General features: G+C 31.4%; 1 protein-coding gene across 1 annotated transcript; it reads right to left on the reverse strand.

Annotated features, from left to right (window-relative positions):
• Positions 1–10,898: 10,898 nt before the first annotated feature.
• Positions 10,899–14,500, reverse strand: LOC114184621 (uncharacterized). Its single transcript, XM_085672843.1, has 6 exons — positions 14,429–14,500; positions 14,260–14,352; positions 14,092–14,193; positions 13,796–14,011; positions 13,408–13,551; positions 10,899–11,048 (listed from the first exon to the last, which is right to left on the reverse strand). The coding sequence occupies exons 1-6, from the start codon at positions 14,498–14,500 to the stop codon at positions 10,983–10,985; spliced, it is 693 nt and encodes a 230-aa protein (XP_085528969.1). The 3' UTR covers positions 10,899–10,982.
• Between the last annotated feature and the right edge of the window lie 11,150 nt (positions 14,501–25,650).

A 25,650-nucleotide genomic window follows, 5' to 3' on the forward strand; every position in this document is an offset into this window, starting at 1 on the left:
ATAATCAATCTAAGTTAAGGGTTGATAAATATAATAACATATGTCAAGCTTCCGGTACTTCACAAAGCCAAGGATCACAACAAGGTAGCAGAAGATTTATCAATCAACTGTATTTTGATGGGATGGCAATTTGTTTATATGGGATTTCCATATCTTTTTATAGCATTCACATGCAATCCTAAATGGCCAGAAATTACTAGAGCATTGACAAAGTTAAAGTTATGATCAACAGATCGTCTGGATATAGTTTCAAGGGTCTTCAAATTTAAGTTTGAACAACATCTCACAGATCTAACAAAAAATCATTTATTGGGCAGAACTATTGCATGTAAGTCATCCCTTTATATCCATAATGATTTAATTCTAATATACTAATTGTTTTGTGTCTATTTTGTAGTCATGTATAATATAGAATTTCAGAAGCGTGGTCTACCTCATGCACATTTGCTCATCTTTTTGCATCTGAGTAGCAAATACCTCTTGATGATATTGACAAAGTCATTTCTACTGAAATCTCTTGTCCAATAAATTGTCCAGAATTACATCAATGTGTTCAAGATCACATGATACATGGTCCATATGGAACTATAAACAGATCATTGTCTTGCATGAAAAATGGAAAATGCTCACGACTATATCCAAAAAAAATTCAAAATACCACCAGTGTATCCGAAGATGGATATCCACATTATAGTAGAAGAAACGATTCATTAATTGTGACAAAAAATAGTGTTTGCCTTGATAACCGTTATGTGGTTCCTTACAACCCTGAACTGCTTCTAAAGTACCAAGCACCTATAAATGTTGAATGGTGTAATCGCAATACTTTGATCAAGTACTTATTCAAATATATCAACAAGGGTTACGGCAAAATAACAGTTGTCATAGTTCCATAACAGAATGAAGCATATTTGAACAAACAACCAGTAGATGAAATCAAACAATATCTGGACTGCATATATGTATCTCCATGCGAGGCATGTTGGAGAATATTTTCGTTTCCCATTCATGGACGAAATCCAACAGTAGAAAGGTTATTTTTCCATCTTCCGGGAGAACAAGTAGTATACTTTAAGGATGATGATGAAATGAATGATATCGTGGGAAAGCAATAGTTTCAGAATCAGTGTTTACAGGTTGGATGCAATGTAATAAGAAATATGCAAAAGCCAAAAAACTAACATGTGTTGAATTTGTTTCGAAGTTTGTTTATGTAAAAAAAGATAGATGTTGAAAACCAAGGAAAACGGCAAATACTATTGGAAGTCTTATTTAGGTATCTCCAAGTACTGGTGAAGTGTTTTATCTTAGAAGAATGCTAAACCATGTAAAAGGTGCAACATCTTACATAAATGCAGATTTAACCATTGGAACATAAATGCAGATTTAACCATTGGAACATAAATGCTCCAAAACCTGACTTTGGTGGAGATAGAAAAATTGCTAGAGGCAAATAGAAGCAGTTTAAAATTCTTCCCAACCATGTTATTCCCAAATGGTTTTGTTTTACAAAATATTGGAAACAGGTTGGTATATGCAAAACTGAATTATAACATTGCTGAGCAACAAGATTTGTTCCAATCCAATTTAAGATCAATGACAAGTTAAGCATTCTTATTCTTTGTTATTGTAGCATTTTAAACCAAAAATATATTATTTAACAACTGTCAATAACAATTCCTTTCAGGTGAACAAAAGAAAAATTTTGAAAAGATTAGTCAGATCGTTGTTAATAAACAAGGAGCTGTATTCTTTTTGTATGGATATGGTGAAACTGGAAAAACGTTCATGTGGAAAACACTGTCAACAACATTTCGTTGTGAAGGTAAAATTGTACTAACTATTGGTTCAAGTGGAATAGTTTCTCTATTACTACCAGGAGGAAGAACAACACATTCTAAAGTTAAGATACTAGTACCAACACTACATAATTCAGTTTGCAACATTGAACAAGGATCTGAAGCTTCAGAGTTGTTAAAGAAAGTTAAACTTATTATTTGGGATGAAGCTCCAATGGCACACAAATTTTGTTTTGAAGCGTTAGATAGAACTCTGAATGACATAATGAGTGGTATGACAAAAGAGAATTCAGTTTTTGGAGGAAAAGTGATAGTATTCAGAAGTGACTTTAGGCAAATCCTTTCTGTTATACCTGGAGGTACCAGATCTGATATTTGTAAATTCCAAAATTAATGCATTTTATCTATGGGATCATTGTGAAGTTCTAACATTGACAAAAAAAATATGTGTTTGCTACAACAAGGTTTACAAAGCAATACTGCATGTGAGATTCAAGAATTCTCATATTGGATTGTTAAAATTGGTGATGGTAAGTTAGAAGAACCAAATGACGATTTAGTAGAAGTTGAAACACCTAAAAAATTTCTCATTTCAAAGTTCAATGATCCAATAGAAGCAATTGTGTATACAACATATCCAGATTTAATACAGAAGTACACTTAAGAGTCATTTTTGCAGTGCAGAGCAATATTAGAAAGTAGAATTGAGACAGTCAATCAAATCAATCAATACATGTTATCGCTAATTCCAGGTATGTCACTGGAGATCATGAATTTAATATAGTTGAAGTTGATATAATTCGTATTAATAATATTCTTATTAATATATATAATAATTCTATACAGGAGAAGAAAAATAGTATCTTAGTTCTGATTTAGTGGATGAATCTACTTCAAGTGATTCTTACAACACTATCACATTTGAGTTCCTAAATTCACTTACTATGTCTGGACTTCCTAACCATAGAATCAAACTAAAGATTGGAGTACCAATAATGCTTTTGAAGAACTTGGACCAAGCCGAAGGATTATGCAATGGAAGCAGATTAATCGTGACCAGACTTGCAAACCATGTCATAGGTGCTAAGATGATAACATGTAATGAAGATGGACAAGAAATTTATATTCCTCGAATGTCAATGTCGCCCTCCCAATCCCCATGGCCATTTAAGCTAATTAGAAAGCAATTTTCCATCATGTTGTCATATGCAATGACAATAAACAAATCTCAAGGACAGTCACTAGGTTTTGTCGTATTGTATTTGTCGACACCCGTATTTAGCCATGGTCAGCTCTACGTTGCAGTTTCTAGAGTTCAAAGTAAATCTAGATTAAAGATATTAATCCATGACAATGAGAACAAACCTTCCAGCAAAACAACAAATGTTGTTTACAAAGAAGTGTTCCAAAATGTATAACTTATGATTACAATTACATTTTTGTTATCAATTTCAAAATATTTTGTCCAATAGTGTTTACCAACATGAACGTAGCATAAAATTTTGAAAACAGAACTAAATATATAAGTGCAAGAGAGTCACTTACTTTATTTGGAGACGCATCGAAGCAGTTGAATGACCTTTGACAAGTATACCCATGATAAACGTTGGAGATCAGAATGTTAATGTCCAGCAATGAGATATAAATCTCCACAGTGTGAACTACCAGATTAAGAAATCCTGAATACAATGACAAATTAAAGACCACAGAAACAATTTGTCATACATTTAATGTGCTAAATCGAGTAACGACCGACATACTAGGTAAGTATCTTATTCATGTATATTTTCACATAGATTTACAAATATTTTATTTACACGAAAATCATAGGCAAATCACAGTAGTGGTATAATACTTACCAAGAAGGATTCATACTTTCTTCTCTGGTGCCATTTTTGCTATTGTTCTTACAAGCTTAGGAAGTTGAATGACATGAACGCGTGAATCAAGTACTTTAGAATCTTTCAACCTTTACCATTGTTTTGTACCATTAGTCAACATATACCACACTGTATTTAAAACAAAACCAATCAATCGACCAACTCATCCTTACTTTAACTAACTACACCACGATAATTCATTTATGCACCTCCATTACATAATAACGTCATATATTGGTTTGTAATAATATTTACATATTCGTTGTGAATATATAACATAATATCTTTAACGTAACAGCGTTATATTTCTATTTTTAAGTGTAACAGCATAAGAAATTACAATGGCAAGAACCAAATAAACTAATTGGTTACATATACTTTGAATGTTGTTATTAAATAATCCAAAAATAAATGTTATATACTTAGATATCGTTCCCTACCTATACAAATTAATAATAAGAAACATAATAATTGTACATGTTAACAAAAATTAATTACAACTTTTGAAGTGACATATTTTAAAGTAATTTATAGGCAAAGAACTAATAGAAAAACATCTCCAATTTTTAAGTAAGTAGACACCAACAATTCTTTGATAAATGTCCAACATCTCTGATTGTCGTAATCATATGATTTAGATATTCATATCACCAGTCCAAATCATTATCTACGCCATCCATCCGCTAGTTAAAAATATTATAAAATCTTGATTATAAATACTATTTTTAATTTATTTTTGTAAAACGTAATATTATACATTTTATTATTATACGTTACTCTTTTAAAAACTTCATACTACCTTTTTTGTTATAAATATATATTGATACAATATGTATTGAAAAATTACTTTTAAAATGTACAAACTATTACTTTTAAAATTACTTTTATACAATAGTAGGAAAGTAATTGAAAAATTTGCAAAAAAAAAATCATTATAGTTCATAATTATTATCATTAGTAGTGAATAAGATCATTGTGGATAACAGAATAAACATTTATAATTAATTACACAATAATTCATCATCAAAAGAGGAAATTCAATAAAGAAAATAACAACAAAAATTGAACTATGGATAAACCACATTAACAATATTGTTGCATATAATATTGGCGTAATTAATAATTATATATATATATATATATATATATATATATATATATATATATATATATTATATGTATGTATGTATGTTAAATACATACTAGAATGTTGTCGATGTGTTGCAATTGTTCCAAACGGACATAAGATACGTACATAAAAACTACTTAGAACTTTAAAATCTACACTTAAAGTACATGAATTACATTTTTCTTCTTATTGTCCATTACAAATTTAATTATATCACCAGCAACCGTCAAATTATCTTTGCAGAATCTTTTCCAACCACATGTGATATACCATTCATAAGAAGTTCTTCAAGTCCACCGAATTCGGCAAAGCCAACACCTACAAGTTCTATTCGTAATGAAATACCTCTTCCTACCCTTAACCAAAAACTGTATAGCAAAATTAGAGTGTAGATACTGCAAACACAAACCAATTAATTTAGATAAAAAATCAAAATAAAATACCAAGGACAAATTAAACATTATAAAAAAAAACATACCAAACATGAAGCTTGAACATCATATTCAATTAACTTCCTCGTCAGGTTATCTTGACCATTATGAAGGCCATCACCAATAACCGCACCAGAATTCTCAAAAACAACATCACCATCATTGGCAATGGAAGTATTACCATCATTGTTTAAGAGATCAACTAAAACCCTCTCATACACTATTTTTGTTCCTTCAGCCAAAAAAATCTTATGAAGAAATACCTTGTTTCCTATATAATTTAAATGTAGGTAAACATTGATGTTCAAATCGTAATACTTCAAGAAGTCTGTGAAACTAAACAAAACAAGATAGTCATCTACATTTATGTCCACAAATAACTCTAACTTTTTGTATATTGAATCATACAATTCTACCTTCGAGTCAAGTTTAAGATCATGTTCACAAAATATTTGAAACTCCCCTGGCAAAAGTACATATGGTTGGTCACAAACATGAAAACCAAAACCAATATTACTAACATTAGATATACGTAAACAAGATGACAATAATAAGTAAGTATAAAAATTGATACCTTCGATGTATCGAACTTCACTTTGAAACATATTGATCACCGTAGTACAAAGTACAGACATATGCAACATCATCTATATCATAAAAAGCTAAAATCTCTTTACCACTGATAAACTTCCTCTCAGCCATAAGACTTTCCTCGAATTCAATATTTAAAACATTTCCCCTCGGATTTGAGAAATAATTTGTGCCCATGAGCAACATTTGACCTCATTCCAAAAAGAAACCTTCCTCAAACACTAAAAACTCCTGAAAAACAAATTACCCAAGGTTTTAAGCTTGAATCTAAACAAAAAAAATCTTTATAACAAAAATGATTTTCGAAAGCCAAATAAAGAAAATCTCCATGAACGAATACATGATCATGATTGAACTCTGCAAGAAATTGTTGCAGAAAAGAAGAAAATCAAAGAACGAAACTATATATACAAACCTGCCTAGGATCTATGAACATTATTGAGCTCTGAAAGAAGTTGTTAAAACTAAATCATTTTGCACTTGACATTTTCTCCTCCATGTAAGCAGATGAAGATCACACTTTGTAGGGAACATTTTTTCCTAATTCAGCAACGTATATATGGAGAATGAAACAACAAAACTATTTAACTCCAACTATAGGAAACGAGAAAGCCAAATCTTTAACACACAGTATGAAACAATGTGCAAAGATAACGAAAAGACACCATGAACGTCATTATTATCATACGTTGCCGCCAAAACCACAACCCCCATATTTTTTCAAGAAAGTAATCATTTAAATATTTTAGACATATTTCACTTCTGCTTCTTTTTTTGGTAACACAAAACGTTTTTTTTAAGTGGGTTATGTGAAATTAGATGACATTAACAAAAAAAGTTATTTCAGTCTGTAAGAGGGTTAGCGTGAACACAGACAAGCAAAGATTATGTAAAAATAAATTGCATAATTGTGTAATAATTGCATAGATTATGTCAGAAAACAGAAAAATAAATGCTTAATCTGATACTATATGAAATATGAATCTATTTTCACCTTTCTAAATTTCTCCTTGCGACTTTTTTTTTTAATTTTTAACGTATTTTCATCATCACATTAATTATACCAATAATAAAAATAATTTAATTTACATTTTAAGTAATATAATATATAATAATTAAACAAAATACCTACAACAACAATAACACAAAGACAAAAAATACATACAACAACAATAACACAAAGACAAAAAAAGGCATGTTCGTACGCACGGGTCTCATACTAGTTTACTTTAAAACTAGTAGGAGACCCGTGCATACGCACGAGTCGTGTTTTTTCGTTTTATGTTATGTAATTTTTAAAATAAAAATTTTGTTGTTATTATATAAATCAATTATTTGAATGATTATTATTATTGATTTAATTACATATAATTATTAATTTTATTATTTAGATATATTATTGATTTAATTAATTGTAATAATTTAAAATAATAATATTAATGTTATTAACAATAATATTATTATTAAATTAAATTAAAATGTATATGTATATGTCGTTGTTAGAATAAAATGTAAGTATATTATGTAATATGGTCCTGTATAAATCAAATAGAATATAAAATTGATTTAAATATTTTGAATAGAAACATGTGTACATATAAACACTTTTATGCTATATTAAAACGAAATACATATGCATGTATCGTTATTAGAGTAAAATGTAGGTATATGATGTTATATAGTCCCGTATAAAATATATACAACATGAAATTTTGATGTTAACAATTTTAAATATAAACACATGTAGATATAAATAAAAACATGTATATTATACTAAAATAAAATGCATATTCATGAGTCATCTTTAAAGTAAAATGTAGACATATTATGTAATATGGTCCCGTATAAATCAAATACAACATGAAATTGATGTTCAAAATTTTAAATAGAAACACATGTACATATAAACACTTGAATGTTATATTAAATTGAAATACGTGTGTATGAACATGTAATCATATTATGTAAGATGGTCCCACACAAATAAATATAACATGACATTGATGTTAACATTTTTAAATAGAAACACATGTACATTACATTAAAATGAAATGCATATGCATAGGTTATTGCTAAAGTAAAATGTAGGCATATTGTGTCATATGGTCCCGTACAAAATATACATAATATGAAATTGATGTTACAATTTTAAATAGAAATACATGTAGATATTAACACATGTATATTATATTAAAATAATATGTGTATTCACGGGACGTTGTTGTTAAAATAAAATGTAGACATATTATATAATATTGTCCCGTATAAAATAATACAACATGAAATTGATGTTAAAAATTTTCAATAAAACCACATGTAGATATAAATACATATATACTATATTAAAATAAAATGTGTATCAATGTGTCATTGTTAAAGTAATATGCAAACATATTGTATAATATGGTCCGGCATAAAATAAATACAACATGAAGTTGATGTTAAAATTTTTAAATAGAAAGACATGTAGATATAAACACATGTATATTAGATTAAAATGAAATACTGCAGAGGTTGTTGCTAAAGTAAGATGTGTGCTTATTATATAATATTGTCTCGTACAAAATAAATATAACATAAAATTGATGTTAACACTTTTAAATATAGTAACAGAAACACATGCAGATACAAACATATGTATATTACATTAAGATGAGATGCATATGTTAGGGTCATTGTTAGAGTAAAATGTAGGCATATTGTGTAATATGGTCCCGTATCAAATAAATACAACATAAGATTGATGTTAAAATTTCTAAATGTAGATATATTATGTAATATGGTCCCATACAAAAATAAATAAAACACAAAATTGATGTAATTTTTTTAAATAGAAACAAATGTATATATAAATAATACTAATAATAATAATAATACTAATAATAATAATAATAATAATACGGGGTCGTTGTTTATTTTTTTCTTAGTTTTTAATATTTTTAAAATATTTATTTTTGTTATTATATTGAAATCAACAATTTGTTTAAATAATTTAGTTATGTATAATTATAAATATATGTGAGACAATTCTATCTCAATTATGGGTGGAAACAATTTTTTTTTTCTGCAAATGGATTTCGGGCTAGAGACCGTATTGGAATTGGTCTGAGGACATGTATTCGTCTATAACAATTATTAAAATTAGTTCTTAATATATTTAGTATGGATCCTGAAATTTTATGAGACATTTAACTTTTTTTAGGTTGGATACAATTTAGATACTAAGATTTTGGGATTAATATTATAGTTTCTGTTATCTGTGATATATGACATGTATTATTAGTTTTCTTATTTTTGTTTAAAGAATTATAGAACATAGAGAGTACAACATCAATAAATTAATACAATGAATATACTTGTATACTTAAAGTAAGTAAGACTCATACTCACAATTAGATGTTATTTATTTTGACAATAAAAACTCAAGAAGTCTAAAAATTAGAAAAAAAAAATAAAAAAAAAATATTATAAAATAACTTGTAAAATATTATATTTTTTTTCTTAAATCTTTTATGACATTTGTACAAAGATTTATAAACAAATATATGTGAATATAATAAAACATAAATATAAATATAAAATGTATTTTGTGATGCATAAACTCGATTTTATATATTATAATATCAATTCTATGCACAACATAAATAATGTTATATATATATTTTATTATTATTATTATTATTATTATTATAAAATGTCTAAAAATTAGAATAAATAAATAAATAAATCATTATAAAATAACTTGTAAAATATTATATTTTTTTTTCTTAAATCTTTTATGACATTTGTACAAAGATTTATAAACAAATATATGTGAATATAATAAAACATAAATATAAATATAAAATGTATTTTGTGATGCATAAACTCGATTTTATATATTATAATATCAATTCTATGCACAACATAAATAATGTTATATACATATTTTATTATTATTATTATTATTATTATTATTATTATAAAATGTCTAAAAATTAGAATAAATAAATAAATAAATCATTATAAAATAACTTGTAAAACATTATATTTTTTTTCTTAAATCTTTTATCATGTACAAAGTTTTATAAACAAATATATGTGAATATAAAAAAACATAAATATAAATATAAAATCTATTTTGTGATGCATAAACTCGATTTTATATATTAGAATATCAATTCTATGCGCTACATAATAAATGCTATATACATATTTATTATTATTATTATTATTATAATAATAATAATAATAAGAAGTCTAAAAAATAAAAAAATCATTATAAAATAACTTATAAAACATTAAACTTTTTTTTTCTTAAATCTTTTATCACATCTGTACAAAGATTTATAAATATATATATATATATATATATATATATATATATGAATATAATAAAACATAAATATAAATATAAAATCTAATCTATTCACTACAAGAAAAAATATTTTTAACGGAGGTTTATTTTTACATTACCCAGGGTTAAAACCTCTACTAAGTTCTTTACCCGGGGTTTCGATTTCCCCCGCTAAACCATCCCTGGAGAATGTGTTAGTAGGGGTTTTTATGAACCCCAGGAAGCACCAATCAATAACGGAGGTTTTTTATCCTCTTGTATTTAACATAGGTTTCAAAACCTTAGTTAAGTTTTGTGGGTTTAAAACCCCGGTTAATTACCATGAATTTTGAAACCTTCATAAAATATCATGGATTTTGAAACCTCCATAAAATACTATGGGTTTTAGAACCTCCATAAAATAACATAGGTTTCAGAACCCCCATAAAATACCCTGGGTTTTCAAAACCTCCGTAACATACTATAGGTTTCAAAACCTCCGTAAAGTACCATAGATTTTTAAATTATTATTATTATATTTTTTTAATCATTTATCATTTATATATTCATATATATTTTTTCAATCACAATTATTTACATTTATTCTATTATTTTAATCTATATTTAATGAAATTATACCTAAATAGATATAAACTCATCAAATTGACAAATTATTTATAAATGACTAAATGTATATCAAAGTACAACAAATATACGAATTCAAATTCAAATTCAAGTACAATATTAGTCAGCAAAAACTATCATGAAGTATTGTAATGGTTCTCAAAACATTAAATGATTCAATTAACTTCCACATTATATTATATTCTTCAACTATCACATATGATTTTCGTCATGTCCAGAACTTGTTGTATTAGTTGGCACACTTCCTTGATCAGAAACCTACAATATAAATATGAATCATAATTACAAATATAAACTCTGAAAAATAAAAGAAGTTATGCAGTCTTAAAAATTACCGGTGCAGGATTAAACATAGTCAACTCAGGAGGCAATTGACCTTGATAATTTTGAGAAAAGAAGTTCATGATTGCATCAAGTCTTTTGTCACGTTCTTCATTTCGTTTATTTTGTTTATCCAATTGTGACTTTAATGCAGTGACCTATATTAGAACACAATCTATTATTAAAATCGTAAAAAACACATAAACATTATAAATGGTTTCACTTCTTGTTTTTCACTTCTTGGTCAAGATTAAAAGTACATGCTTGCCTCATAAGTGAATGTACCAGACATAAAATATTACAGCTTACTCTTAATGGCTATTGCAAAAACAAAATAAATGGAAAAACCCTGCTTAGCTCAGTCACATTGCAGAAGTTACAGGATTAAAAAGATGGTTACCTCCAAATTCTTTGTCCTTTTGCCGTCTGTAAGGCTGATTGTTCAAAGCATTGTAAGCATCAGGTATTAGAACAGCAGGTCGCACAAAAGAACCAAGAGCAGTTCCATTCAAATGCCTAGAAAAAAAAAATATTGATGAGAAGATTCCTTGTTGCTCTCTAAAGGTATAAAAGGTATATCAGAATCAGAGAGGAACTGTAAAAAATATTAAACAATACTGGTCGAGAAGGTTATATGCAAGGTTTGGGAGACTACAGATTTCTTTCAAGTGTGGACAACTTTTTGTCTCACACCAAAAGCTTTATTTTTATGAATTGATAATGCATGCTTTAATTTCACATCACTAATTAATGTACACTTTTATATCATAACTTCTACAGCACGGACAAATATTTCACATGGTGAAAATATGTAAAGTGTTACCACAAAAAAAGTATTAACTTCTGAAAATAAGGTGTATTCACAGATAAACTAAACTTTCAAATCAAATTTTTCTAGTTAACAAAAATCTTCCATTGCTCATGCAAATAATTGTAGAGACTAGAGACTGGAAACATGTGAACTTGTTATCGTTCAGGCCTCTTCTATTTGCCAAATAACCATGAGTCACATAAAAATATTTTTTCACTGTATAGCATGACAAACATAAAAAATTAGGTGAACACCTTTAGCATTGACCATTGATCCTTTAAAAGGCTATACTACGTGACATAAACTTTGGCCATTTAGCCCCACTAAATATTTCAACATGAGGCAAATATATCTTTTTAACTTGGCCCAAAACAAAGCGATTTTCATCTTTGACTCCTTTGTGAGAAATATCCTTAGCTTCAAGAGACCTGTTGCCAAGACAAAGGGTTCCAGTTTGGAGGGAACTTTGGATTTCCTAATGGTCTTTAATTTCATGCAATAAATAAAGGTTTGAATGGGATTATAGTCCAGATACTAACCTATATTATATACAAATAGAATGGTGGGGTGGAAGAAGAGAAACAAAATACATGCCACCACTTCAATGCATGACATTCTAACAAAAGTTGAAACACCTACCTGACAGATGATGATTCTGAGAATATGTTAGCCTCGTTACACTCTGGAAAGCAGAATCAATATCATCCAGTGTGAACAGATCGAACTCCGACACTTGCTACAAAAGAGCAAAATATTTTAATATAACCATCCAGCTATGAAACACACATTTTCCAAATTCTGTCTAGTGATTAAAAAGACAAGTGAACATATAAGAACATGAGAGATCCAACATCCTACAAACCAAGAAGCACAAAAAATCTTCTTCTCAACAGCAAAACCAAACAAACCAGTGCGTAATTTCACCTTTCTTGAAAGGTACTGGTCATACACAGTGAGAAGGCCTAATCTGTAGACAGGCTCAGTTGAATAAACGGGAGCAGAGAGTCCAAGATGCTTCATGGCATATGGGAGGGCACCAAGGTGAAGTGTATGAGCATATTGTGACTTTATGGATGCGAAGTTTAAAAACACTGGGCAACTGAATCACTAGATCAAACTGACGAAAGATATATTTACTAGCATATTGATATATCAGGGAATAATGTGCTAAATGTACGAATTAACTTCAAATAATGTGCTAAAGATATATAACAAATATACGAATTCAAATTCAAATTCAAGTACAATATTAGTCAGCAAAAACTATCATGAAGTACTACAATAGTTCTCAAAACATAAAATGATTCAATTAACTTCCACATTATATTATATTCTTCAACTATCACATATGATTTTCCTCATGTCCAGAACTTGTTGTATTAGTTGGCACACTTCCTTGATCAGAAACCTACAATATAAATGTGAATCATAATTACAAATGTAAACTCTGAAAAATAAAAGAAGTTATGCAATCTTAAACATTACCGGTGCAGGATTGAACATAGTCAACTCAGGAGGCAATTGACCTTGATAATTTTGAGAAAAGAAGTTCATGATTGCATCAAGTCTTTTGTCACGTTCTTCATTTCGTTTATTTTGTTCATCCAATTGTGACTTTAATGCAGTGACCTATATTAGAACACAATCTATTATTAAAATCGTAAAAAACACATAAACATTATAAAACACTCAACCTATCAACAAAAAATATACTACATTTCTTACTCCTACTTATAGAAAACAATCCAAAGCAACACAACAACAACATTAACAGTGTCCAATAATATTCAACATAACAACATTTACAACCTTGGCATGACAATCCAAAGCAAACAACATCATATTGCTACACATGACAATCCAAATCAATAACCTGATTTTGCAATTCTGAATAAGAAGGACAAGATGAGGATCTCCCAAAATGAAAATTCCTAGTATATCCAAACACACGAGAAGGGCAAGGTCCCAATCCCATTCCTCGGACACGACCACAATGTTCTTTACTTCCTAGAACATGAGCTAGTGAATCTTCAATTGATATATCTTGTGAAAGGGAAGATGTATTTGTCTCATATGCTTTAATTTTTTCCTACAAATAATACAAAATGTTATCAATGAAGGTAACATTCAATTTGATTCAGTATTTGTCTTTAGAAAACTTATACTTACTCCAATCTCTCTTGCTCCATCATTCACAAATTCCCCATTAGCATGTTTATGTGTTGCTATCCAAACTTCTCCCCTACTAACTTTGCGACCAAACTCTTGCTCCTATAAAACTTAAGAAAATCATGAATCATATATGATATAATTAAAATGATTGATGAATAAAGTTACCATCTCATTCTTCTTCCGTGCAATGCTCTTCGATCCACCTGTGTGAGGAACTGTTTGCTTCTTTCTATTATCCTTATTTTTTTGGGCAATTTCCTAAGCATATATGTAGAAAATTACTAAAAATAAGTAAAGTAACACTTAAAAGAATAGAAAAGATAGTTTTTATTACCTTAGTCCTTGAATTTAAACGGTAGTCAACAAAAGAAGCCCATTGGTCTCTATTCATTCCTTCTGGACACATTGTAATAATTTCATCTCTATTGCGTGTTCCATCATCTCTTTGTTGCCATAGTTGTTGTCTATACTCACTCCATTTTATGTTAAGTGATTTGAATATATATGTCACATGAGCATCAGATTCCACTAGAAACTTAGCCTTCAAAATTATTACACAACTAGTTTAACAACAATTGACATATAACAAGAATCAATACATATAAAAGAAATTATAGGTCAATTACTTGAATGGTTTTCTTAAGTATATCTTCTTTGTAATCATTGGGAATCTTCCTCCAACTTTGATAGCTGATTGGAAAGGCATTAACATTTCTTGCAACACGACCTAAAAATCTATTCAACAACGCTCCGCTATCATCAATTGGTTGGTTGTCACTATTCCATTTCACAAGAATCCTTTCATTGGAAGATAAAAACCAAACATCATTCAATGTTAATTGTTTTCTAACTTGTGTGCCTTCATCATCTGTCAAAATACATATGAAATATATTGTTGGTTTAAGATAAACATAAAACACAAATACTATATGGCTTGGACAATTACACATAAAAATCAATAAATTAACAATCTTACCAATGACATCAACAAGCCATGACCTTTTACGTGATACATGCTTTGATTGATTACTTTGCATCTCAATATCCACATTTTCTTCCCCTTCACTATCAGATTGTAACCTTGGTGTTGATTTAGATGTAGAATCATGCACAAACTCATTTCTGAGTTGATTGTTAAATTCAAATTCAAATTCATGTGCAGAATTGGTCTTGCTAGTGGAGAACAACCTCTTCTTCAAACATTCTACAAATTAACTCAAGTCACTAAATACATAGATAATACATGAAATTTAAAAGTACCAAAATGATATGCAAATGAGACATCTTACTAGATTTAGATGTTGAAAGCATTGAATTCATGTGAGGTGGGGGAGGAGGTTGCTCATTATTATTCTCTATAGGATGAGAATTCATGTGACCTGCTGCATAATAATTAGATTAATACACAAGAAAAAGCAAGATACTTTTTAACATAGAAATATAATCATCATACCGAATTGAGATGCAAATTGAGGTGTTATGCTGGACTGTGGCGGAAACGAAAGTTGAGGTGGATTACTAGGCCCTGGAGTATGAGTAGGTGAAATTTTTCAATTCTTATTGTAGGTGAAACCCGTGGTGAAACTTAGTCAACTTACTTGGGCAAGATGGATGAGGCACAGGTGGACACATTGTAGATGATGGTTGGCCACTTCTATTTTGGGTAGGGATTGAAACTTGGTCATTAGTCTTCTTCATGCATATTTTCTTCATCATCAAGAATTCTATAAACAATAACATTAATACAAGTCAATTCACATTCATTAAATTATGATTATCTAATATAATGCATGTATAAGTAATATGGATGATAATTTAAACAAAAACTAATATAGAATTGTTCAATTTCTCTATGACCTTGTTAATGGTATATTCCCTTCTCCATCTGGAAATAAAGTTTCCAAATTTTGTTGTTCAAATGGTTCACATTCATGGAAAGTGACATCATTATCTCCACCAATGTCATATAAGTCTCGTGGCTTTAGATGCACAGGAATGCTCCAATTTTTATCTGATTCATCCACTACATAATAAACCATTTGAGCTTCTGCAGCCTGAATGTATGGTTCGTCATCATCATTATCACCAATGTGTATTAAACGTGTAAAGTGTTCATATGTTGCTCCTCGAGTTTGCCATTTGTTAAGATTGCATTTCGGACATGGACAAATTATCTTACCCTCCACGCTCTTATTAGCAAATGCAAAGTCCAAAAATTTATTCAATCCATCCATGTATTGTTGTGTATTTCGAGGCAAATCAATCCAAGACTTATCCAAATCCATTAAGAATAGTCTGTTAATGATAACAAAAATAAATTTAATAAAGAAAAAAAATGTAACTAATGATATAAGAATAGAAAAATTTAATAAAGAAAAATCCAAATCCAAGACTTGTATCAATTCTAGTCAGAGGACAAATGTGAAGGGAAAAAAGTATTGTCATAAGGTATAGATGATATCATTATCTATTGCAGATTTTGATTATCTATCGTTGATTGATGTTGCTTAGGATTTGTTGTAGATTGTATTTTAGTAGGTTCTGGGACAGAAAAATATAACTTCATACTTTTCTACAACATTTACCACACTTTATAGTAGTTTGTGTTGTAAATTTAAACAATATTGTTGCAATTATACAAAATGACTCACAAACAATTAAGATTATATATTGAGATTAAATTAATTCAGACCACTTTAAATTGAGGTAGTTATTTTAGTTTATTTTAAAATACATAATTAGAATTAATGAAAATATCAATTTCTAATAATTATTTTAACCATCTGGAGTTATTATATAATCAATTACTTCCATTCAAAAATAACTACTTATTTTATTCTTCAGAGATGAAAACATGTGACTATATTAATTTAATTAACTACAGTCAACATATACTTTGAATTAAATTAGTTAAATTAACTGAGGCCAAAATTCATATTTGAATTGATAAAATTAAAGTAATCTCCAATAATATAATTAAATAATTACTTGTAATTATTATATGATTATTTGAATTGAAATGCAGTTGAATTTGTTGATTTTCATTAATAAAGAAACAATATTTATGTGAACTAAAATAACCAAGACTAAGATATATGCGATTTTTTTATCAATACAGTGTCATTATGATTTTTTAGGGATGTTGGCTTCAGAAAACAATTTTCAGACACAGTGAATATGTATTGTTATATATAAGGCTTATCTTCATTTTCAATGAAAATGGTGCTCTTAGTATTAGGAAAGCACAAAATGAGATAGGGTGATTTTTATTGCTATGTTTCATTTTAGTTATCTCTATTTTTTATTTAAAATAGTTTTATATGATTTTGGTTAAAAATATGAGAACCAAGATTTTATTATATACAGTCACTCATTGGTGCACACCACTTTGAGTGATTTACTTGGTTGGTTATAGATAGAGATGAATTTTGTGTTTTACATTACAGATGTATCTGTATGTCCCTCACCCAAACAAAAAGTAGTCAAAAAGGGTTTTGGACCCCACTTCCTCTCTCCTTTTTAGTAATCTTTCTATTTTACTACTACCATTTCTTTACATTAAAAAAAATTAAAAAAAAAACGTTTCTTACGTGCTAAACAGCTCAACTTTTTCTGTCATCTTGTGTTTTAAACGCACCCAATTAACAACTACTTCTACCCCTAAACTCCAATCAACAACTACTTCCACCCCTAAACCTAATATTCTATCACACTTCAATTTTTCAGTATGATAATCACTTTTAAATTCAACCCCTTTTTTTATCTTTTAAATTCAAGTATATATATTTTGAGTGTTTATGGTAGGAATAAAAAATGATAGGGTGTGTGAAATGGAATATAAAATATGTTTGTTATTGTAACCTGAGGATGCCTAAATAGAGGCTAACTATTATGAATAAGAAAGCGCCAAATGAGTAAGGAGAAATTGACAGAATAATTAAAAAGGTGGATGAGATGAGAGGGAGTAGTAATAAAGAAATGGAAAATGAAGGTGGTGAGGAAATTTCAAAGAGGAGAAAATGGTCAAAGAATGAGTATAGATATGAAAACAAATCGCATCTCAAGAGTCATAGTAGTTAGACCCTCACACCCACCAACTATACAAAACCCCACTTTCCTGGAAGTACCCTTTCCCTCTACATTCTACATCTTCCGTTATAACTCACGCTGCTGCATGCATCTTTTCACTCTCTCACTATATAAGCACAACCAACACAACAACAACACCCCCTCATTTCTCCCTTGGCAACATGGAAGCTATCAACACAACCTCCTCCACCACCACCTCTTCTTCCTCCGACTCCTCCTCTTCCGACTCCAACCACAACAACCCCCACAGAATCAAAGGTGTACACATTACAACACCCTCATTCAATTTCCACACATACTTTTTCTTTTATTCATCACTCTCTTTTCTCGAAGCTCTAGCAGCATGGTCCATAACCACCTAGGTCGGTGAAAAGTAAGAACCCTCTTAGCTAGCTTTGTAGCATATGGCAATTACCAAAAGTTGGTACATACAGTGACACGAAGATCAGAACTTTTGTGTGTTAAAATCTTGAGAAAATGGCTATGGGACATATAGTACATACATAGGTAAAAACGAAACTTCAGTGGATACTCTGTTGTGGTATATAAGTGCATGTAGTATATATATATATATATATATATATATATATATATATATATATATACATCTACATATACATCAGTGGATAGAAACCGTGGGAGAATGAAGACCATCCAAACATGATGACCTAGATGGTGGGGCCAGAGATTGTCCCGTGAGGTGCCCAGTTGAGGAAAGTAAGAAATGAATTAAAAATAAATAAAAATGGCAGTGTCCAATCACCTCTTGCTACAACTTTCTCCTCTCTAAGGCTCCTCCTATTTATTTCATTCCCTGTCATGCTGCCATTTTATTTTCTCATTTTGCTTCTCTCACCATAATAATAACCCTCTTATGTTTAACTCAAACCTTCATAACTCTTCCCCTCACTCCACCAAAACACCCTTTACTTTCCTCGCCATTCATTCTTCCTCCACGTAGGTTTCCACAAAAACCATTGTTGGATTCAACACTTTCTTAATCACCTACACATGGGAAGACACTCTTGTTGCTACAAACAGAAGTTACGGAAAGGCCTTTGGTCTCCAGAGGAAGATGAGAAGCTTCTGGATTACATCACCAAACATGGTCATGGATGTTGGAGCTCAGTCCCCAAACTTGTTAGTATATCTATATCTATTATCTATATATATACACATACACATACTATATCGTTTCATTGATGCAGCGTGCACAATGAAGGAGTGGAGTCACTTCATTCTAATCTTAATTCTGCATGCCAGGTTTGCAGAGGTGTGGGTAGAGTTGCAGGTTGAGGTGGATAAATTACCTGAGGCCTGATTTGAAGAGAGGAGAATTCTCACAAGAGGAGGAGAACATGATCATTGAACTCCATGCAGTTCTTGGAAATAGGTAATTCAGTAATATAGTTAAATATCTTTATTTTTCTTTTTTAACGTACGGTTATTACTTTTGACTTTTGATCTTGTACATGTAATGTTTTATTGTTTCTTTTCTCATGGTGACTGCTATATCAGGTGGTACATCTTTTCAAAGATATTTTCACCAAGTGCAACTTACGTGATACTTCTTCTCTCTCAAAAAGTAGAGGAAAAAAAACATAACAATGTTAGTTTCTGCCATGTTTTAGTTCATCTATTTTTTTTAGTGTTCAACTACCTAAATGCCCCTGCGTCCAATGCTCAACCCGTGGTTTTCTTTTCTCCAGCTAATTGAATTACAGTATCAGGGTATCACTTGGTCAAATATACAGGGTTGAATATGATCCAAAACAATACCTATGGGAAAAGGAATTCACCCTTGCAAGAAGAACATGCCAACGACAAGATTTAGAGGCAAGTATGGACATTTTTTTTAGATTCAACTACTGGTATGGCCTCCAAGAATGTGAGTGATTACGCATGTTTAGAAGAACTCTTAGCGTGTTCATATTATTGGGCTTTATTTTTGTGTTGTATGTGGTTGGGATGTAACCGTGGATTCAAATATTCAACCACAAAGATATTTGGTTCAACAAATCAGGGGCCACGATTTTCAACTGAGAAGAAATTGAATAAAAAATAAAGAAGTATTTAACAACCCTAACCCAAACCCATCTCTTCAACCAAAGAAACAAACAAAATAATCCAACTTCATCCCCATCTTCATGTACAAGTTTTCCCGTCCTTCACCATACCATCACCATGGATCTATTTTTATAACTAGGCCACAAAACAATCCCAACTACCGTGACCTTCTGTCAGCTACTTCACTATACAGTGGCATTTTAACCGGTCACTTAGTAGCAGAATTTGGCTCTGTAGCTGCCATGATAGAGAATATAAAACTCTTATATCCACTTACACCTAGTGATTGTTTACCAAACTATTAATTTGCTCTTAGTCTATTTGTCAAGTATTACCAAACAATCCGTGTTTTATTCTCTGAGAGGAGAAATAATTTAATTTTAGACAGTGAAATACTTGCAATGTTTTCCCCAGTCATATTTCATCTGCTAAGAGTAATCAATAATTTAAATCTAACTCCATCAAACATGAGAGTGGGAAATATCAAATTTTCAGTATTCACTAGCAAGAAGACTTAAAGCATAAGTTTTTAATACCTCTTTAGAAGATACAATATGCTCTATGACCTCTTAAATGCTGAACTCTTACAATGCTTCAGATATGTACAATAACATCGGATTTTATAGTTCATGTACCTGTAAAACAGAATTTACCCATATAGCTCACTTTCACTGTGAAAAAACGAGATACACAATTCATCACTGTCACATATACATGCAGATGCAGACTTATGTAACAGAAGAAAGATATCTATGTGTAATAAAAGTCTGTAACAGAAGAAAGATATCTATGTGTAATAAAATGACTTGTACTTGAACTAGTCCTACAAGATAATGGTCCACGGGATGCAGGATGCACTTCCACGGAATGCAGGATCCAAAGCAAACAAAGTGCATCAGGTTAGTTAAATTATCCACTTTCAAAATTTTATCTAGCTCGATGCATTAGATTAGAAAAATTATCCACTTTCAAAGTTATTCATAAAGGCAAGATCAACCATTATCCTTTCTAAAATCTTATGATGATCCTTAACACAGAGTGCTTTTGCAAGATTTTAGAAATTTTGTATTGAACTTTTAATTTGCAAAAGTTTTCTACTATCCACTTAGCCACCTCTACTTATAGCACTAAAATATATAACATCACCTTCTCTTCCAACTCTAACCACCACATGACTACAATGTTTTCTGCAGATTACGTTACTGTGAGAGAGTTACACAAAAAAGATACAATTAAACCATAACTGGAAATGAAAATTAAAGAAAAAGTGAGAAAACCTACCTATGAAAATTGTAGAACCTCTGAAGACAGAACACTAGAACCTGTAAAAAATAAAATAGCAATTAAAAATAGAACCATTTCAATAACATGTGAAAATCACAATAATAATGTGAATCACGGAAAGAGCATATGAGAGGGGAGAGAGAGCAAGAAGAGAAAATGAAAGTGCAAACAAAAACCTAAAAGAGAGTGAACCACTGAGATCAAAGTTCAAACCTGTGCCAGGAGCGAAAGACTGAGAAAAATGTTGCCAAGAGCAAAGGAGAAAGCAAAATGCGTAAGACTGTTGTTAGGAAGTGCGGAAATTACTGTGTCGTGGTCGTGTGAAGTAGTTGAAGAGGAAAGATAACAATGTTTGACAGATGTGAGAGGAAGAATAGGAAGAATGTCTTATAATTTGATAATTTGAAAAATGGGTCTTTATAAAATTAGTTTGCTGCAAATTAATTTTATTTATTATAAAATTACTTTCATATTTTTTAAAATAAATATTATCATAAAAATAAAACACCTTTTTTTTAATTTGATAATAATACTTAATTTAATTATTAAAAAATAAATCATAATAAGTATAATTACTTTAGGATAATTTTATATAACAAAATTCACGTGAATTAATTGTGGAAGGCTTTTTTTAAAAGAAAATAATCTACATGTATTTTTTTAATAAATAATTTTTAAGGAACATTACAAATATTTTCATAGAAATAAATTAGCAAAAATATTATAAGTAATAATTGTATACATTTTATGGAGTTTGAAAGAAGCCTAGACTATTTTTTAGAGGTTTAAAACTAAATCTTTGTAATTTAACAAAGATTTTAAAAACCTATACTACTTTTTAGAGGTTTAATACTAAACCTTTGTAATTTAAGGGAGGTTTTAAAAACCTATACTATTTTTTAGAGGTTTAAAGTTAAACCTTTGTAATTTAACGGGGGTTTTGAAAGCCTACACTATTTTATAGAGGTTTAACACTAAACCTTTGTAATTTAAGGGAGGTTTTAAAAACCTAAACTATTTTTTAAAGGTTTAAAGTTAAACCTTTGTAATTTAACGGGGGTTTTGAAAACCTACACTATTTTATAGAGGTTTAATACTAAACCTTTGGAATTTAATGGAGATTTTAAAAACCTCAGTTAAGTTAATCCATTACTAAGGTTATATTAACCTTCGCTAAATAACCCCCGTTAAATACAATTTTTTTTGTAGTGATTTTGTGATGCATAAACTCAATTTTATATATTAGAATATCAATTTTATGCGCTACATAATAAATGCTATATACATTTTTTATTATTATTATTATTATTATATATAATAAATATTTAATTTATTGATTCAAATAATAATAACAAAAATACTAATAATTACAATAGTATTAGCAATTACCAATTAAAACTCCATTTATAATTAAAGAAATTTAAAATAATTAGTGAAATCAATTAATTGATAATAAAAAAAATTCATTCATAATTAGAACATTAAAAACAATGAATGAAATTAATTGGTCAATTAATAAAAAAATTAGAAACAAATCATATAATTATTGATAGTATAAATCCATTCCAATTTACACTTACTTGAGCTAATACATAATCAATGGTCTGTAATTGTTTGAAAAAATTCTAAGTTAGATACACATTTTATTTTCACATTGTTATGCTCATGGATTTTGGTCATTTTCAATCACTAATTATAGTGATAAAGATGAGAAGGTTACAAAATATATTATAAGCTAATAAAGCTTTGGACAATATTACATCTCGCAGCCTATCTTGATAAAACGTATCAACTATATTAGTTCCTGATGGAACTACAACATTTGGCATGCTTATTAAAAAGCCAAACTAACTAATCTTCAAGTTGTAGTCCATGATTCCTTTCAATTGGTGTATCACACCTAACCGGTTCCGCTAGCTTATCAACACATATCATCCTTGACCGACAACCCATATCGGACAAGGCTGAGAGACTGGTGTACCGTACCTAGCCAAACTCGACCAAGTAAACAGTGTACATATCGAGACTGCCAAGTACCCAGGCTAGGCCAAGTTAGCCTAACTTGTACCGGTTTTAACCTAACCTAAATGTCTAAGAGGACAACCTGCAACTCATATCACCAACAAAAGCTATCTAGGCAAGTAGTCGGTCTAGACCGACCACTCGAGCATATCTGGTAAGGTTAGGGCCCAGGCCGACTACTCCAATAACTTAGCGAAAATCGAAGCCCCCGCGTTCAATAGGTCTCAAGGGCCTGGGTTAGGGCCCAGGCCCACTCATGGCCCAAACTAGAGCCCAAGTCAAGGCCTAGCCTATGAAATGGTCAAACGTCATTAATGCTCTATAAATACACGTGGACCCCATCATTTAAAGGTACGCATTCATTAATCACTGATTTTGACTCTCTAAGAGCTTTGACTGACTTGAGCTTCGGAGACTCTCCTTCAGGTAACCCCCTGGGTTCAAACCGACATGTATCGACTGGGAAGAGGCCAACTAAGGAGATAGCGGACTACGTGATAAGGTGACGCTTGTGCCTAACCTATCTTATTTGTTCCCTACAGGAACAATTGGCGCCCACCGTGGGGCACGAGACGAACACCTTTAGTACCCATTTTTTCTCTGAAGATGGTTTCTACCCGCAGTAGAGCTGGAGCGAACAAACAAGCAGACGCTGGTCCCTCTGGACCTCCCAGCATCACCCCTGACTTGGCAGCCATCCTAGACGGCCAGGCAAAGATGCAATAAGAACTCGCAGACCTGAAGAAGCGCAGTGCTGAGGAAATGGAAACGCTAAGACAAGAGAACTCTCGCCTCAGGAGAAGGATCGAGGCAGACGCCAACCTGAAGGGAAAAGCCAAAGAAACCTCTGAAGCTGTGAAGTCTCCGGCCTTCCAGCCTACAGAGGAAGAAAGTGAATACAATCCCACCCCTCACACCTTCACCACCACCCAACAGACACCTGTTACCCATCCCCATCACTTTCCATCTGGTCAACCAGGGCTCACCGCACCCCCAACTCCCGCCCCCACCATCCCCACCACCCACGCCCCCTACAACATACCCACCGCCCTCCATACCACACATATCCCACCCTACAACCCACAATATCTTCCCACAACCCACATTCCTCCTCACAACATCACCTCTACCTTTCCTGCTATGATCAACCACCTACCCCCACCCCACATGCCCCCCCTCACCAGCCCAGACGCCGCCACCCATTCACGGATTTTATCGCCAACACCCCTCTCCCGGCCCAGTGGGAACCATTCAACCTGGATCGCTATACCGGCGGAACCGACCCTGACGAACACCTGAAAGTCTACATCACCCACGTCGCCCTGTACACATCCCAGGACGCAGTCTTTTGCAAAGCTTTCCCCACTACCCTCAAAGGCCCTGCCCTAGAATGGTTCACCACCCTCCCGCCCTACTCAATTGATAGTTTCGACATCCTTTCCCACATGTTTTCCACCCATTTCGCTGGAAGCCGGCCACATCAAACCACCACCATATCCCTACTGGGTATCAGACAAGAACCCAATGAACCACTCAGAACGTTCATCGATCGCTTCAGTAAAGCCGCCCTTCGTACACCACACCTCAACCAGGAGATGATACTCCAATGTATGACTCTCACCCTACAGCCCGGCCCCTTCGCCAACAACGTCTACCTCCACCCACCAACCTCCATGCACGAACTCAAGCTACGTGCAGCCGACTACGTTCGCATGGAGGAAATGCAAACCCTTCACACCAAATTCTGCAACGACTATGCCGCCAACAGCCCCAACCCCACCCCACAACCTCACCCGCGCCCTGATACCCGCCCACACGAACCCCGCCAACCTCGCTTCACCAAATACGCCCCCCTCACAGTAGTCCGCTCCCGCATCTTAGACGAGGCCCTCCAAGCTGACCTCCTTCCCCCACCACGCAAGACAACCACACCTTCTAACACCGACATGACCAAGTATTGTCGGTACCATCGCAACCATGGTCACACTACGGAAGAATGCAAAGCGCTCCAGGATAAAATAGAAGAACTGGTCCTTGCTGGCCACTTTCGTCGCTTCATCCGTAGGGATGACCATTCCTCCTCCTCCCGATCCC

This window comes from Vigna unguiculata, chromosome 5, assembly GCF_037176805.1.
Source record: "Vigna unguiculata cultivar grain cowpea cultivar isolate G323 ecotype 2 chromosome 5, ASM3717680v1, whole genome shotgun sequence".
NCBI lineage: Eukaryota > Viridiplantae > Streptophyta > Magnoliopsida > Fabales > Fabaceae > Vigna > Vigna unguiculata.

Excerpts from the sequence above, each read along its gene's own strand:
- LOC114184621 (XM_085672843.1), bottom strand. The coding sequence starts at position 14,500 with ATGTGTCCAGAAGGAATGAATAGAGACCAATGGGCTTCTTTTGTTGAC. Across the intron at positions 14,012-14,091 it reads ATGGAGCAAGAGAGATTGGA|GAAAAAATTAAAGCATATGA; the intron begins GTAAGTATAAGT and ends TATTATTTGTAG. Across the intron at positions 13,552-13,795 it reads ATTCAGAATTGCAAAATCAG|GTCACTGCATTAAAGTCACA; the intron begins GTTATTGATTTG and ends GTTCTAATATAG.